Source organism: Helianthus annuus, chromosome 14 (assembly GCF_002127325.2).
Source record: "Helianthus annuus cultivar XRQ/B chromosome 14, HanXRQr2.0-SUNRISE, whole genome shotgun sequence".
NCBI lineage: Eukaryota > Viridiplantae > Streptophyta > Magnoliopsida > Asterales > Asteraceae > Helianthus > Helianthus annuus.
In genome coordinates this window covers 152,413,988-152,431,676 of record NC_035446.2, presented here as the reverse complement: position 1 = coordinate 152,431,676, position 17,689 = coordinate 152,413,988, and the positions used below count along the sequence as shown (strand labels likewise).

Genomic DNA, 17,689 nt, shown 5'->3' with positions numbered 1-17,689 from the left:
TTAAAAAAAAAAATTCTTTCATTTTTTCACTATAAAACTCACATTTTACTTCCATTCAACGTATTCCAACAACAAAGGGCCGAAATACGAAGGAGCAAAGAAGCTAGAGATGCCACTAGAGATGCCCTGAAACAAAGACGGAATGATTTGAAAATTCTATCCCAGCCGATTGATCACCTACAGGGTGACGAGTTAGAAATTGTCTTGGCGTTGAGAGAAGAGATAAAAAACAAATATAAAAGTTAGGAATTTTTTTTTTGTAATTTTCTTTATTTAAAATTATTAAAAAAAATAAATTTGTGTTATTGGGTCTGTCCAACGGGTCAGCCCAGCCAGTCAGCCCACAAGCCCACCAAACCCACGCCCCCCAAACCCCCGCCCACCATGCCGTGTGTTCTTGTGGGTTTACCCATGTCTGCCACCCCATTCCACGTGTCAACCAATGCCCAACCCAATCCCACCATACCCTATGGTCTAAGTGGCTTTAGTCAATACTAGTCTTTCTGTAGCGTATTAACATATGTGGGAGATGGAACTTGTGCCTCCAAGTACACTCACAAGTCACAAAGGAGTTTCTCTTTCCTTTTCGGTACCCAAATTTTAAGGACATTACAATATTTTGTTTATTTTCATTAGAGGGAACGGTGTGGTCGGTATAATCAACCGGTAAACACCTTTATCGAATAGGTAAACCAATGCCATCAACTATTTTACCGAACAAGGGGAGCAATGCGGTGAACCTTCACCGATTCGGTGAAGGTGAAGGAAAGGAGGAGAGAGAAGGTGTATAGTGGGGTCTAATTCTTCTCAACCAATCACACATTTTTTTTAATAGTTTACCTAAACCCCATTAGATAAACCACCGCTAACGTTTTTGAGCATTAGGTAAACAATGTAGGTGAATTGACATGGCACTGTCTGATTGGGTGAATGGGGAGTTTACCTATTCAAAATGTTTAACCACTCCCTTCACCCTTATACATTATACCCATTCTTCAAATTATAAGGAAAACAAAAGTAAATTTTACACCCCTATCTTATTATTTTAATGTGGTTATGAGTGGAAAATGGTATTATTTTATTGATTATGAATATATATATGGGGAATCGGGTGTGGAAGACTGGAAGGTCTCTGAAAAGTGAATAAATTATACGGATGAATGAGTATTTTAGTTAAATTATATAAATAAAGATGAGGATTCTATTTTAAATGCTCTGATGGTTCAATTTTTCATAAGTAAAAACATTACCTGCATTTTATCCAGACATAAGAATACTATCGCTCTGATGGTTCAATTTTTCATAAGTAAAAACATTACCTGCATTTTATCCAGACATAAGAATACTATCAATTTTCACACTTTTGTTATACATGTATTTGTAAAAAAAAAAAATTAAGGTGATAACACGTTACCTCTAAAAATTATATAAATGTGTTTTACAAAAAAAGTTGAATGTCACTTAATTACATTTTCACAAATTTAAGAGGTACATATGATTATTTTATATCTATGTGCATTCTAGATAACTCCAAATTTAGTGACTTTAATACAACAAAATTAGGTTTAAAGGTTATTTCATATATTTTTTTTGACATGTGCATGTTCTTCTAAATAGCAAATTATATATGTTGAGACTTCTTCATTAAGAAACAAAAAGTTATGTTTGTTTTTCTGTGACATTACACTTACAAAAATAGTTACTGTTTTTTACCACAAGTAAGAAACAAGAGGTCTAAAGGGGGTGACTTGGGTTAAAACTTAAAAACATAAACTAACCCTGCCACATACCCCACCTCCCCACGCCACTCTTATGCGAACCAATAACCCACCCTGCTTAAACGTACAATCTTTTGTTGCACAAAGTACACACAACATGCATACTTCTGACTACAAACGAAGATTCAGTTATAGATTAACCAATAATGTTTGACCATCATTCCCTCTTCTATTCTATGCATCACTACATGCCAATGTTTAATCTTTTGTTGCATAAACTACCTATGACCCACCATCCTTTTTACCAACTCAAGGACGTGTACACTTATCACTTATATAAACTGCAAATTACCATTATACCCCTACTTCGTAACAACCCGTTATTCGATCCATTTAGTTGTTTTTCAAGCTATTTGGTTTTACAAATTTGCAAAAAAAAAAAAAAAAAAAAAAGAATGAGTTAACTGTCATTTTGGTCTGTGTGGTTTGTCGAGTTATGACAGTCCAGACCAAATTTCAAATCTATACCGTTTCCGTCCCTAAGGTTCTTAAAACATGTCAATTCCATAAAACAAAAGTAAGGTTGAATCGAATAATTTGACAAACCACAGAGATGAAAATGGTAGTAACTCATGTTTTTTTGTGGACGGAACTAGCATATTTCAAGCAATGGCGAAGCTTGAGATTTTCGACCCCGAGGGGGGGGGGGCGGAAGTCATCGGACCTAAAAAATTCTATAAAACCGAGGGGTCGAAACGTATACACCCAAAAATTTCTATACGAAAACTACATACTCTCCACTACTGAGCGAAAAGTTCGGGGGGTCAGCCGCCCCCTCCCGCCCCTTAAAAGCTCCACCCATGATTTCAAGAATGTAAGGGACGGAAATGGTACAAATTTGAAATTTGCTTGAACTGACATGATTGAACAAACTATAGGTACGAAAATGGCAATTAACTCAAAAAGAATTGATAACCGAACCGACTTCAACACGTTAGGGTTTCATCATTGATCGGTTCGGTTATGATCGAAACCAAACTGTTCATAACTTTAGTTTTGGTGTTTAAATTTTCATAAACTGATCAAATTTAGTGATGAACAATCCAAACTTTTAGTTCTCAAGGGGGTGATTTAGTTACTTTTTTTATATCCGAGTCATTACATAGTCACTTGCGTTAATCAATATACCTACATTATGTACGGAACAAGCACCAAACATAACTGTTAATATAAAGGAAGGAGCATGTTTTTTTGTAAAAGACGATGTTATGTTGACAACCGCAAAAAATCCGAATAAAGTAGTTGGCTAGTTGCACATAATGCATTGATTATTGAATGAGATAAGAGGTAGGCATTATGTGCCACACTTTAAAAAACTCATATTTTTTTATGTGATTCTTGCAGTTCTCTACATATTAGTGGTTCTAACATACGCCATACGCCATACGCCATACGCACCCCTCTGTATAGGAAAACCACAACATAGGCCATGTATTTTGTATTAAAAGTTGTAATAACAAACTTGTAGACATTAGATATATTATTATACATATAGAGGCTGAACTTAAAGATTTAGTTTGGTTATTTTGGTTTCGTACACACATATGATACAACCATAACCGAACTATAAAACACAGTTTTTTTTAATGGCAAATATACCCATACTATAAATTACACCAATAAATTCAAATTACACATTTGCTTAGGTTTGAACTTAGGACATCACCTCTAAGAGACATAAGTCTCTACCAAGTGGGCTACCCCACATTAGCAACTGTAAAACACAATTATTAATAATTAACAAGCGCTTTTTATTTTTTCGATTATTCTATTTACTTGGGCTAGTTTTCGGTTAAACCATGAAATTATAACTTCACCGTTCAAATAAAAAAGTTTTTGGTTAAACAAAGCAAGATTCCTGAATTTGATGGTTGACATAAAAATGTAGCAAGTAGTGCTAGAGCCCTGTACCCAAGGGGGTTGGGTAATACAAGGCAAAGGCATGGTGTAGTCATCAAGTTGATCTGGGCACATGTGAGAAGAAGACAGGCGTGAATTGGAACTACAAATCATCATGTAAACACAAAATTCTAAGACCATTTGATTTAGAAAATGTTGAATATCATATCTAATATTTTTTTTCCCACTTTCATGATCATTGTGGTACTCATGGTACCGACTCTTGTCCCTTCGGGATAAAAGTCTAGTCATGCTTCTATGGTTACAGGACTTTTAGTGAGCGAAGAGAAAGACTAAGGTGGTTTTGCCGGAGACTAGGTGTGTCAAATGAGTTGTGCTCGCAGGTTGAGCTTTAAAATTTGACCCTGACCCGAACCTACAAATCATGTGAAACATATGAATCCGAAAACGGCATGAGTTTTTTTTTTTTATATAGATTTACATAAATGCGACATGTTTGTTGGAAAAATAGTGAATATGTGTTTTTTAATAAGACCATGAGTAGTAGGATCCATTTCACTAGATAAAATGGTGTAGTGGTGAGGCATGTGAAATTAATGGGTTATATATAATGTAGGTCCCACATCGGTTGAGGAGGAGAATGGAACCTTCTTTATAAGGGGTTGGAAACCTTCTCTAGCAAGACGCGTTTTGCCTTGCGGGCAACTTGTCAGGTGAAAACAAAACCGTCAGTTTCTGGATGGACAACCTATTAGGGGCAAAGCGGAAATATCTTGACACGGTGTACTTGGTCTGTTACATACAGGGCAAAAACAACTCTTCACAAGGTGAGCGGTCGGTGTTGGCCACGTGGTTGGCCCAACCACGAGCCATTATGGGTGGTCAAACTGGAAAAAAAGGTGTTTTTCTTCACTAACTTTTAACACAAATTATTATATATAACTATTATAATACGGTTATTTTTATGGCTTACGTTCAATTGTTTGAGAGCTTCATGACAAACCAAACCATGGTCCGAAACGGGATTAAAATGAATGAAATCTTAATACTTAAAGTCGTGTTTTTACAGAGTGTGGATGATGTAACTCAAAATCAATTAAAAAATTTAAAACATATATAATGGTGTATATATATTAAAAATCGTTAAAAATTTATAAAACAATTGATTTTTATCGCTGTTATAAAATGTATTTTGTCAAATATAGTTTCAATGATTTCATCTAATCATAAGTGTGTGATATATTTTTTTTCCAACTTTTAAGGGTTTCTTATGATTAAATACAGAAAGTACGTTGGTTGGTTTTTATGTGAAAAAAAAAATGTTAAGAGACTTGCATGAAAAAAAAAGCTGTTAGTTTTTTATATGCAAAAAATATTAAGTAACTTTTATGAGAAACAATATAAAGTATGTTGTTTTTCATGATATTCGCCCAAACTTAGGCCATTTAACTTCCTAATAATTTTACTTTTATCTAATAGCATGCAATTGTTAGCTTTAAAAGACAAGAAAAATACTAAATACCAAGGGCGGACCTAGAGTGATAGAAGGGGTAACCTCCGTTGCCCCTTAACGCTCCGACGATAGTGTAAATTTTGAAAAAATATGACGTTTTTTTCGATTTCGTCACCCCTTTTATTGAAACGTTACCCCTATGCGGATCTTTTAGATCCGCCACTACTAAATACAAAGGTGTGATTAGCTTATCTACTTTCAACATTTTGATATAAGTTATATGAAAAAATAGTTGTATTCAAAATATAATATTTTATTCTGTATCTTAAAAGCGACACCGAGTGACGGTACCATAACAAACTAAACTGATACCTACCGGGCATCAACATCAATATCATCATCAGTATTTGTTTTTACAATTTTCGGTCGATGTAAAACATGTGTTAATAATCTTTTGGGCGTTTCACAAAACTGTGTTTTGTGTTACAAGATACAACTTTTGTATAACAAGACGATTGTAAACAAACTTATACACATGGATTTTACATTTTTACCAGACCGAAACCATCCGAACTTTGATACGTGTACCGGTATTCATTCAATTCAATTTATAATTTATAAAGAAATGGAAATGAGCATTGTACACCTGCTCCGTACCCCACCCACCCCTCCCTACTCCCTCGTCAAACATGATGAAGTGTTGTATAAATAACGAAGCAACTGCCCCTTTTTTCTTTTCCGAGGAAAACGCCCACAATCTCAAACCACCCCTTCTCCTATCTTCGCAACCAATCCACACTCCTCAATATTCGAACACATAAACACACACACCTGAATACAAGGGCAAAACAGGAAACAAAAATCTATCTTTCTGCATCAAGTCTCTGCAACATTTCATGTAAGTCTTTCCTCATCAGGATTCAAACATTCACATTACAAAAATATGGTTTTATTTTTCTTAACCCAAATCATACTCTCTTTTCATGTTTCTTGAATCATTACATAAATCCCATAAAAAGATACTCTTTTTTCATGCAAATATTTTTATTTTTATTTTTATTTTATTTTTATTTTTACCCAGAAGAGTTAGGTTATGAAAAGATACTCAGATCATGATCATTACATTCTCTGTATATATTTTTTTGCAATAATAAACCAAATCAGAAATAGTACTTTATTAATTATTAGTATATAATAATACTAATAATATTTTGTATCATGGGTAGATTTAAGATTTAAGATTTATGATTGATGATTAAAAAGGCTTTTTATTTAATAATGGGGTTTTGAAAATTCTATTCTTTGATCATCTGGAAGTGTGACAGATCTCAATATCTTGTATATATTCCAAGTGTTTGTTCATCTCTCTGTTTTCTAGTCTGTAAAGTCTCATTCAAAAAGTTATATTTTTTTCATTATCTTCAAGAGAAAGCAACAATCTGGCTCTTCTGTGTATGTGTATTAATTTAGTCAATTTAATTATTTTTAATGTTAATTTTCTGTTATTAGCATTTCCTCAAAGATTTATTATTCCTAAGATTTTAATCTCTTTCTGCAAGTTTTACTTGAAAAACATTTTTGTACGAATATACTTTTAAAAAATATTGAATACAGAATATAGAAACTTATCGATTTATTTTAGTCGAATATTCTTTATTTTCAAGATTTAAACACATAGTATAATTAATAAATTAAAATTAAATGATTTTAAATTAGAATTTATTTGTTTCGAAAGTACCACCTTACACGCTGCCTCCATTCTTCCTGCAAATGGGTGTTTTTAAGTTGCTAATAAATCATCATACGAATATTTTAATACGTAAAAATTAATATATTTGATATAAAAAATATTAGGCACAATAACGTCGTGTAGAGTCAGGCTTGTTTAATTGATTGAGATGTATAATTGTATATGCAACCGGCTACATTTAGTTGGTTTTTGTTAATCAAATACCCACAGTTTTCTTGATTTTTTTAGGTTCAAACACATATGATTTCGACGCTATTGTAACTCCCCGAAAATGAAGACCGAAAGCATTCAACATTCAAAGGTATGTTTTTTTTTTCTTTTTATGATCTAAAGATCCGCATATATATTATAAACTCAATAAATGAATATCAGCATCAAGAAAAAAAGTATTCTTTTTTATCAAACGAACAAACATGTCCAGTAAAATTATACTCACGACATATAAATAATGGGTTATTGGATTTATCCCCCAACTATCACTTTGATGCCCGTCACCCCTAACTTAACACTTAGTGTGTTATGTCACCATATCGTTAACTGATCACTAACTTTTGATTTCGTTACTATACTTTTGAGGGTGTCATAGGGATCTTAGGACACCCCCAAAGTATAATAACAAGATTAAAAGTTAGTAATCAGTTAACGACGTGATGACAGAACATACTAAGTGTTAAGCTGAGGTTGGCGGGCGTCAAAGTGATAAGTGAGGGTGGCAGCGGCCAATAACCAATAGTTAGGGGTGATAAAATCCAATAACTCTGTAAATAATAATGGTGTAAATTCGTTCATTTAATGAATATTTAATTATCTAAATAATAATAAATAGAATAATAAAGTGGAATATTTTTTTGAAGGGATCGTGGTCTAAAATGAAGAGAAAGTGGTTGAATTTGAAGAAAGGAGCAGAAGGTTTTCATTCTGATTTTTTTTCTGTAAATGGTATGATTTATTTAATTTATTTTAATTAATGTGATGTTTGCTATAATAATCTAAGTGTAAACAATTAATTAATCTTTTTTTTGGTACGGTGGGGATCAGTTACACCTGATAGGAGTGAAAGAAGGAAGAGTTGCTCCGACGATGGCAGATACGCTGTCGTACCGGAGGAGTTATCAGGTACAACTCACTCATTTCATTTCTTTACATACGGCGGCTGTATGGTTAATTTTCGTACTCCTTCAGCCGTCCGATCTGGCACTCTATCTCTAACCATCAAATCCAACTGTAATTTCTGTTTAATTGAAAAGACTTGAATAAAAATGGAAAGTTTTGTTCTTTTTCTTTTTGGTTTGTCCTTTTGCTTACATTTGACATAGGTGTTTTAACTTTTGAGCTCCTTGAAAATTAATTTTTAAATAAGTTAAATTTATTTGTTTTATATGTTAAAGTTATTATGGTTTTGTGATGGCAGAAGAATGGTTGACAAATGATGATGATATTGGACGGTCGAGACAGGAGAAAGTTGATCTCAGGTAGTATTTTTATTTTATGCCCAATCAAGTTCGGAGATTTTTTTTATTAATGATATATTCAAGTTTTTATATGTTAAAAAAATTGGGATTAGAATGTTTAAAATAGCCCATGGCATTATAGTCTACTAGCATTTTAGGGGTGGGAGTGTGGGACAACGCTTAGGCCCATTAGGTATTGAGTTCGATTCTCACAGCGGGGTTTTTTTTTTATTGGGTTTCATTCTGAATTGGTGTGGTGACAAAATAATACTCAAGTGGTCCATAAGGGAAAAAAGTAAATTACACCGTAAAAAAAAGTAAATAAAAAAGAAAAATAATATAAAAAAAATCTTTTAGTTTGTGGTTGCTATTGGAAATTCATCATCTTTGCTCACTACCCGAGGCACTGTCTTTCTCACGCAACCCCACTCCGAATGTGAACAGTTTCAACCATTGGCGCTGGTAAACTTGGTCACTTTCACAACGAGAGGTGGTGGGGTGTCATGAGAAAGATGCTGATGGGAAGAGAAGTATTATTGTTATTATTATTATCGTCACAACGAGAGGTGGTGGGGTGTCGTGAGAAAGGTGCTAATGGGAAGAGAAGTATTATTGTTATTATCGTTGTTTAATCAATTTTTATGTTTTGTTTTTGTAGTATGTTTGTTGGGACATGGAACGTAGGAGGAAATTGCCCAAACAAGGACTTGGACGTGAAAGACTGGCTTAAAACATCATCCCCTGCTGATATGTATGTCATTGGGTAATGACACTTTTATCCTTTTTCAAATTTCATATAAATATCTACAAGATTTTAATTCTAAAAAAAAAGTAACAGGGGCATAAATGAAAAAAAAATCATAATTACACACAACTGTTGTTTTACACTTTTACACCTACCTTTGAGTTTTAACTTTAATTTTTAACCCTCTGTAAAACAGGTTTCAAGAAATTGTACCCCTAAATGCAGGCAATGTACTGGGAGCTGAGAACAAAAGCCCTGCTGTCAAGTGGCTATCACTTATTCATGAAGCCTTGAATACTAACCCTCAACTTCCACATAATTACAATCCTACCCCAACCTTTGACCACCATCAGTCAGCCCCAAAGCCAAGAGCCAGCTTCTCTGATCTTCTATCACTTGAAGATGAACTTGGTCATGAGGAATTCCAAAGGATTTTCAATAACGATGTTAGTTCTCCGTTAAGCGAGATTAACAATCCCGAGACTATGCTGAATCCAGGGTTCAGCTTAGTTGCAAGTAAGCAAATGGTCGGGATCTTTCTTTGTATATTTATTCGCAATGATTTGCGACGTTATGTTAGCGAGTTGAAGGTGTCATGTGTTGGAAGAGGCATCATGGGATATCTTGGAAATAAGGTAAGTTGCAACGTTTAATAAATATTTTGATTTATTATTTTAGTGGGTTCTAAAATCTAAACATTATTGTGTCACCTTTTATTTTTAGGGGTCTATTTCCATTAGCGTGACATTACACCGTACTACATTTTGCTTTGTGTGTACCCATTTGGCGTCGGGGGAGAAAGAAGGGGACGAGTTCAAGAGAAACTCAGACGTGACAGAAATCTTGAAAAAGACAAGATTTTCTCGTTCATTTAGAACACTTGGAAAACTCGTTCCTCCTAGTAACATTTTGGGTCACGAGTAAGATTTCGTTTCTATTTACTTACTTTTTTTTATTTACTTTTAAGTTAATAACTTTCTATGTTTACTAATATTTCTTTTGGTTTGAAGTGCAGAAAGATAATTTGGCTCGGAGATTTAAATTATCGATTGTCATCGACGTCTGATGATGTACACGAAATCCTACAAAGAAACGATTGGCAAGCGCTTCTAGAGAAAGATCAGGTGAATATCATCGCGATTGCATTTTTGTAGACACATATCCCTCATTATAACAAAAATTAACATAAATAGTGGTGATTTACAGTTAAAAATAGAGCAAAAGGCCGGGCGAATCTTCAAGGGATGGGAAGAGGGAGAAATATGTTTCGCGCCTACGTATAAATATGTCATGAATTCCGATCGCTATGTGGCACAAACTTCTACTCCTAAAGAAAAAAGACGTACTCCCGCATGGTAAGATTTCAATACTTCATAAAATTATTTTTAATGCATATCTAGATTAATAAAGATTAAAAATCAATATGGTTTGAAATTAATTACAAGCACATGTTGACTTTATTGGTATTTTGATTCGGTCAACTCTCATTTTATTATCATGTGAAATCCAAACCATGAGCCTAAGTTGAAATGTTTCTTAAAGCTCCACTTGCTAAAAAATCTATGTGTCATTTTGACTTCTAAAGCATGACACACACATGGTTGACTATTCTTATTCTAATGACGTTATTGGCTAATTGATTCCACTGTTCTAGATGAATTATTAGTAGAATTTTGAGTACCACATGATTTATTGATTGGTATGTGTGGATATGACGATAGGTGTGACCGAATTTTGTGGAAAGGCGAAGGACTAAAGCAGATGTCATATGTAAGAGGTGAATCAAAATTCTCAGATCATAGACCGGTTAATTCTTTATTCTCTGTTCAAGTAAATTTGCCTCCAAACGAGAATAAAGACAACTTCAAGGATCCAAACACGAGGTCTTCGCTATTACCGGTTTGTGTAGCAAAAGGCCAAGACCAAGGGTTGTTGATAAGCAAGACAACAAGTTGCATAGAGGTGCATTGAGTTGTTTATAGCTTGGATACGACCGTAGGGGTACAATGGTAATGTTACACCGGTGCCGTGGCTGTGGAGAAGATGACAAAAGGGTAAACATGAAACCTACGTATCAACGTAATTTATGGAAGGAATTCGGCTGGCTTTGAATATTATATTCACTATTTACATTCTTAGGGTTTTGTGAATTGTAATCATTTTGTGAAAAGAAAGTATTTTTTATTTTTATTTTATTATTTTTAGAAAGTAGAAAACAGTCAAGAGAGGTTTACATAGTCAATGGGCTATCATTGAAGAACACTCTTGCCAATTTTGTCAAGCTATTTTATATGAATCTTAAGCTGCTTTTCTTGAATTTCTTTTTGATTTTGATGCTTTGAATTCGATGTTTTGAGTATAATAATCACATAAATATATGTATACTAACCATATAAAATGATAGGGAAAAAGATAACAGGTTATACAGTTGTACCTATTAGAAAAATAGGTATATATTTAAACGTTGCTACATTTTTTCACTTGAAACTAATTTACAACACAAAAACACATTTTGCATATAGAGAAACAAAGATGTATTTAATAAATTTTTCATAACAGGAATCAACTTTTAAAAACACGACTTAGTAAATAAAAAGTTAGAATTCTGGGAAAAATACATAAAACATAATGTTGTCCTGACAAGATTAGTATAATGACCCTATCGACGTTTACGTCGAAGCTGAGAGTTCATGCCTTCTTTTGTCAAAATGTGACTAATCTTTTTTATTATCCAGTTAAGACCCACAACATGCTGATTTCTGAGCAGCTTCAGAAGACCCTGCTGCCTGCCCTTGTTGATTAATCTTGATGGTCTGTGGCTGCAATTTTAAATTTAATAAAGAAAAAGAGATTTAGGCTTTGCATGTTTTGATCACAAATAAACTAGATGAATATAGTAAATTTCAAAAGGCGTAAATTCCATATATCCCCATCTAAAGTAAATGTAAACTTAATGCCCCAAAATAAAAATACAGAAGGCGTAAATTTCATATATCCCCCCATCTAAAGTTGCAAAAAATATCATGTCCCAAACCACACTTTAAGAACATTGTACGTATTACAGTATTCATTGAAACTCTGAAAGCTTGTGTTCTGAAAAAATATGATACTTTGAAAATTTAGCTTTTTTTCGCTCATTATCAATTGTAACAAATTACATATTACAGTATTCACTGAAAGCTTATGTTTTGAAAAAATATGATACTTTGAAAAATTAACTTTTTTTTATTCGTTATCAGTTGTGACAGATTTTATTAAAAAAAATCAGCTATTTTTCATATTTAAGGGTACTACAGATATTCTATTAGATATGTTCAATAGATATAGCAGCAGTTTCTGCATTGAAGCATTCACATGTTTAAATCACGTATCCGCCCCTGATTCCTCTATATTTACTCCGTTTTTAATGTGGCAAAAATAGTAAGAACAATTTCCTTCAATAATTTGCCAAGTCAAGTGTTGCGATTTTCGTTATCAATAAATATCAACATACCTCAGCCTTAGTGTCGGTTTCAGCAAGTCGTTGCTTTATATCCCTAGCTACTGAGAAGAAGACCTCCTCCACATTCATATTCGTTTTTGCACTCTGTTTAGATGTCAAAATATAAATACCAAAATCATATGTAATATGTAAAAAGAGTAATCATTATTCATAAGTACATCTTTACTTACAGTCTCAAAGAACTTGATGCCATACTCATCAGCTAACGCCTGACCCTTAGAGGTGGGAACGGCCTGCATTATCAATTTCACTCAGTGTGGAAAATGACGTAATTTCAAATCATTTAATAATTTTATTTGTCTGTTTGTTGAGAGAGAGAGAGAGATGACCCACCCTTTTGCTTTCGTCCATATCGGCCTTGTTCCCAACCAGTATCTTGTTTACATTATCAGAAGCATGTTGTTCTATGTTACGGATCCAATTCTTGATGTCTGAACAGGAAAAGAATAATTATTTCTTAGAAATGGAAGTTGATGGGAGAATGCAAAGAACAGGAAACATATACAAATACAATGGTGATGATGCAAAAGTAGGCAAAAGATCAAATACAAATAATCTTAACATACTAAACATACAAATTGAAGGAAAACCCAAAAAGACAAGGTGGCATTTTTGTAATTACCACCAACTATCAAAGTTACAACCAAAAATACCTAAAAAAACACAATTTTTTTTTTTTGCTAACGAAATGTAGCGATTTTTTAATAAAAAATGTTAAAAAAATAAAATAAAATAATTTGTGTGTTTTTTTTATTTTTTTAGATTTTTTTTAGGTTTTTTGGGGGGTTTAGTTTTTAGCATTTTAGCTTGGGTGGGGGGGGGTTAGGTTTTTTTTTAGGTTTTTGGGGGGTGGGGGTGGGGGGGGGTGGGGGGTTAGGTTTTTTTAGGTTTTTGGGGGGTGGGGGGTTTAGGTTTTTTTTGGGGGTGGGGGGAGTGGTTAGGTTTTTTTAGGTATATTTGTAGAGTAACTTTGATAGTTATTGATAATTACAAAAATGCCACCTTGTCTTTTTGAGTTTTCCTTCAATTTGTATGTTTAGTATGTTAAGATTATTTGTACAAGAACTTTACCCTGCAAAAGTAAGCATAATAACCGCAAAATTAAGTTGAGGGAGAAAAGGATTTAGGAAAAACTATTTAAAGTGCAAGCTTATAAAGATTTAATTTGTAGATGAAAGGTATAGCAATTACTGTTAAACGATGATTCATCGGTTACATCATAGACCAGCAGAATACCCATGGCTCCACGGTAATAAGCTGCAAAGTAGCAAGAATAGTTAAAATACACACCATGTTAATAAAAATCTTATAAGGCATACATGTTCGCTATTTGTCATAAAATAATATAAAGCTTATGAAACTACTTGTGTAGCTGGATTCATTTGCAAAAGCAAAAAAGAAAGATAAAAAAAGAAGAAAATCACACATTAACAAGCATCATACAAAGTACACATGTTATAGCTCAACTTACTAGTTACTAGACATGGAATTAATCATAAATCATGGAAGTCAAAAAAAAATTTGCTACAGATTTACCAGTTGTGATTGTCCTGAATCGCTCCTGACCAGCAGTGTCCCAGATTTGCAGTTTGATACGTTTTCCATCAAGCTCAATGGTCCTTATCTTAAAATCAATACTATAGGACAAGAAAAAGTCAGGCTACAAGTATGGCAGCATAATACTATGGTACTACCAAAATCAAGTTTTTTTAACAAGAAGCAATTAAGAATTCGATATACGAACCCAATGGTTGTGATGAAACTAGTGGTGAAAGAACCATCTGAGAATCGCAAAAGAAGACAACTCTTACCAACACCTGCAGTAGAAAAATAAAGGATTATTGTAATACTGAGCTGAATCAGCTGATAAATTCAATAAATCTAGTAATCTACAAAAAAAAAGTATTGTAATAAAACTAATTTGAGCTAAAAGACTAAAAACAGTGTAACATTTATGGTTTGATAATAGAAGGTATTACACGAGCTGTGGGAATGGTATGAACGTATAACCCTAAAAGATTTGGAATACCCTATACAACTACAACCGAGTAACAAACTGAAAGAATACACGTAAGTTAAAAAATGGATAACAAGCTTAAATGAGATAGCCTTTATAACTTGCAGAATAAATTATGAACGAAAATGAACCATCTATAACTAATACAATCTCTAAAAGAATGTACTCAAGATGTTCAAAATGTATTTAAAAAAACATGAAAAATACTCAGATGGAGCTTGCAAGTACCAGCATATGAAATAAGCGTGCGTCCATTAACTTTATTGGTGTGTCCAGTGTGCTCCATGTGTAGCCCATACTTCTCACAAAGCTTTCGCAATAAACTCTATATGTACTATTTAATCTAACTTATGCCAAGTGCTTATCAAACCCATCTCTTATAGGACCATAACTTTATAACAAGTTGTCCACTGATAATTTTGGCATATGAATTCAATACGTATTAAAAAGATGTAGAGTGTCTTCCATTTCCGAACACACGACCCAAGAGCTAGGCAATCCGCAATACCACTTACACGATTCTAAGCAAAACTAATCTTATGATTTGGTTCAAAAATGTATAAATGACTACCATAACAAAGCTTCTTGCACCTTTTTTTGTTAAAAAAAAGCTGACTAAATGACTACCATACCAAAGCTAATGTATTCGACTTCCATATGCGTCTTATCAATTACACAAACTACTGTTAGCAAACATCTAAAGATCACGATTCGCCTAAACATTTGTGTTACGAAAACAAATTGAAGATACTTTGCTTTTGAAACCCTACCAAACAACAATCCTTTCACACACCACTTTTATATCCAACTGTATAGAAATCACAACCCTAACAACAAAAACTCAAAAACAAAAACTATGCATTTTCCATCTAGCCAATTGAATCAAATTCATACTCTCGTCACACATAATCCACAAGAAACAAATCGATCAAAACAACAAACGCACAAATCAACATAAATCAAATAAACGTACATCAGGATCCAAAACAAAGGAATGCATACCGCTATCGCCAATCAAGAGAAGCTTGATGAGGTAATCGTAATCCGCTCGAGCTCTAGCAGGTGGAGCCGCCATTTTGGTTGATTTATAATAATAAGATTGAACAAAACCCTAGAAAACTGGCAACTCCGTCTGATCTTCTTCCTCTGATGATACAGGAGATAAACAAAATGTATAGATATAGAGATTTGTATGTATATTTAACAGATCGGAATGAAATGAGAGAGAGAAAGAGAGAGAGATCTAACAAATGTGCGGGAGGAAGATGAGATGAGAAGCCTCTCTGGACGTCAGCACTGGTCGGGCCTTCAAATTCAATAATTCTTTTTATTTATTTCATACACTTTTTTTTCGGTTTTATCTCACTCGTTGGTTTCTGATTCCTACACCCGTTAGGATCTTGCCACGTGTTCTTTTGTTGCTTCCATTACTTACAAATTTTGAACTTTTAAAGGTATTTATATTTCTTTCCTCTTAAATAAATGTATTTATTAGTTGTATTTATTCATAGGGTGGGGTTCGGCTAGAAAATCTAAATTTTCTAAAAAGTGTAAAAAGTCATAAAACACTCTAATTTCAGCCATAAAACACACTTAAAACCCACAAATAACAGAGTTAAAATTACTAAAACACCATATTCAAACCATAATAGTTCATAAAAACTTAAAACACATAATCATAGAACTATGAATATAAAACACAACATGCTAATCAACATAAAACACAATAATATTTGTTATTCGATAATCAGGGCCTTATCATCCAAAACACAAAACATAACCCACATATATGATGTTTTATTAATCTTTATTTTGTTATTTGTGGGTTTTTGGTGTGTTTTATGGTTAACAATTTGGTGTTTTATGACTTTCTACACTTTTTAGGAAATTTGGACTTTCTAGCCAACTCCTAGCCTTTATTCATAATATATTATAAATATGCTACTTAGAAAAATATGTTTTTTTAGGTTACAGGGAGTAGTCCCGAGAAATGGGAAATCATGAAATGCGCTATTTAAAAAATATGCTTATTAGGTTACACGGAGTCGTCTCGAGAAATGGGAAATCAGAAGATAAGATGGAGGTGGTTTTATGATGACGTGAGTGATGATGTTGTAATTCTATTCAAGGAAAAGGGTTGGAAATGGGGGAACGTTTATCGGGTTGGGGAGAGATACATGAAGAAAAGGGTGTAACCGGGGAAAAGGGATTATGAACTACATCCGGGGAATACGAAAACACGATCCCCAAAATCGGTGATCATGAAAATGCTCTAGGGAATCGAGATGACTCGTGTTGTTTAGGCATGGTAAGGTGGTTTTTAGGTAGACATGGTAATTGTTTTGGTAATAATATTCATGTACACTAACATCATGCAACATTATAAATTGTAAGAATCATAGTTTTTTATTGGTCAAAACGGAGAAACTCGTTATTTACACAAATAACGTAAACTCAATATTTCCAAGAATTTCAAGTAAAGATGTTAGACTTCAAAACAACACATGATACTTTAAGAGTTGTGGGTTCCTTGACCTTAATTAAGAAGCCAAAGAAGGTCAAAGCCTTCAACATTCACATAATGGGTATTCAACTGCATATACACATACACATACAAATGACACTATCATGCCAATTCAGTTGCTTGTACAACCACACCCAAACTTTATTTACATGTGAGGAACATAGTCCTTAGTTACCAATGGTGCAAATTGTTGTTTTCACTAATAAACCTCAAGTTGTATGCAAATATCTTGGTCTTCAATATATAGTCAGGTTCATTGACCTCAAACTCAAACAACACTTCAAATTGTTGATGTGAGGTTCTTAACCTCAATTTTGAAGCTCATTGCCTTCATATCCTTTATCGGGAAATTGGGAATTCAAGTGAATGCATACATGTAAATGACACTATCATGCTAAATTACTGGGATAAACACACACACACACACCCAATTCAAAACACTAAACCTGCAAGCTATTAACTAGCTAGCATACTTTCCAACAAAGAGGTTTAGAATTAGTATGTTACATACCAAATCAAACACACAACTTATACAAGTCTTTCATTTATCAATTCAGACAATTTAAGTGTCTCCGTATTAGAATACAAGCATAATTTACCTAATCTTTA

General features: G+C 33.4%; 2 protein-coding genes across 4 annotated transcripts; one reads left to right on the top strand and one right to left on the bottom strand.

Annotated features, from left to right (window-relative positions):
• The first annotated feature begins 5,801 nt into the window (after positions 1 to 5,801).
• LOC110904392 (type I inositol polyphosphate 5-phosphatase 8) lies at positions 5,802 to 11,357 on the top strand. 3 transcript variants are annotated; one of them, XM_022150250.2, is made up of 11 exons: positions 5,802 to 5,989; positions 7,070 to 7,142; positions 7,696 to 7,780; positions 7,880 to 7,957; positions 8,253 to 8,313; positions 8,951 to 9,043; positions 9,234 to 9,672; positions 9,761 to 9,957; positions 10,053 to 10,161; positions 10,244 to 10,392; positions 10,759 to 11,357. In XM_022150250.2, the coding sequence occupies exons 2-11, from the start codon at positions 7,113 to 7,115 to the stop codon at positions 11,006 to 11,008; spliced, it is 1,491 nt and encodes a 496-aa protein (XP_022005942.1). In that variant the 5' UTR covers positions 5,802 to 5,989; positions 7,070 to 7,112; the 3' UTR covers positions 11,009 to 11,357. The 3 variants fall into 3 exon arrangements, with proteins under 3 accessions (XP_022005942.1, XP_022005941.1, XP_035839274.1); XM_022150249.2 differs by having other exon boundaries at positions 5,808 to 5,989; positions 8,951 to 9,055; XM_035983381.1 differs by having other exon boundaries at positions 5,808 to 5,989; positions 7,052 to 7,142; positions 8,951 to 9,055.
• A 197-nt stretch (positions 11,358 to 11,554) lies between these two features.
• On the bottom strand, positions 11,555 to 15,914 carry LOC110904394 (ras-related protein RABE1a). The gene is made up of 9 exons (XM_022150251.2): positions 15,805 to 15,914; positions 15,559 to 15,702; positions 14,284 to 14,356; positions 14,076 to 14,176; positions 13,731 to 13,796; positions 12,873 to 12,970; positions 12,710 to 12,772; positions 12,531 to 12,623; positions 11,555 to 11,856 (listed from the first exon to the last, which is right to left on the bottom strand). The coding sequence occupies exons 2-9, from the start codon at positions 15,629 to 15,631 to the stop codon at positions 11,773 to 11,775; spliced, it is 651 nt and encodes a 216-aa protein (XP_022005943.1). The 5' UTR covers positions 15,632 to 15,702; positions 15,805 to 15,914; the 3' UTR covers positions 11,555 to 11,772.
• Between the last annotated feature and the right edge of the window lie 1,775 nt (positions 15,915 to 17,689).

Excerpts from the sequence above, each read along its gene's own strand:
- LOC110904392 (XM_022150249.2), top strand. The coding sequence starts at position 7,113 with ATGAAGACCGAAAGCATTCAACATTCAAAG. Across the intron at positions 7,958-8,252 it reads CGTACCGGAGGAGTTATCAG|AAGAATGGTTGACAAATGAT; the intron begins GTACAACTCACT and ends TTGTGATGGCAG. Across the intron at positions 9,056-9,233 it reads GCTGATATGTATGTCATTGG|GTTTCAAGAAATTGTACCCC; the intron begins GTAATGACACTT and ends TCTGTAAAACAG.
- LOC110904394 (XM_022150251.2), bottom strand. The coding sequence starts at position 15,631 with ATGGCGGCTCCACCTGCTAGAGCTCGAGCGGATTACGATTACCTCATC. Across the intron at positions 14,177-14,283 it reads AGTTTCATCACAACCATTGG|TATTGATTTTAAGATAAGGA; the intron begins GTTCGTATATCG and ends CTTGTCCTATAG. Across the intron at positions 12,624-12,709 it reads GCATCAAGTTCTTTGAGACT|AGTGCAAAAACGAATATGAA; the intron begins GTAAGTAAAGAT and ends ACATCTAAACAG.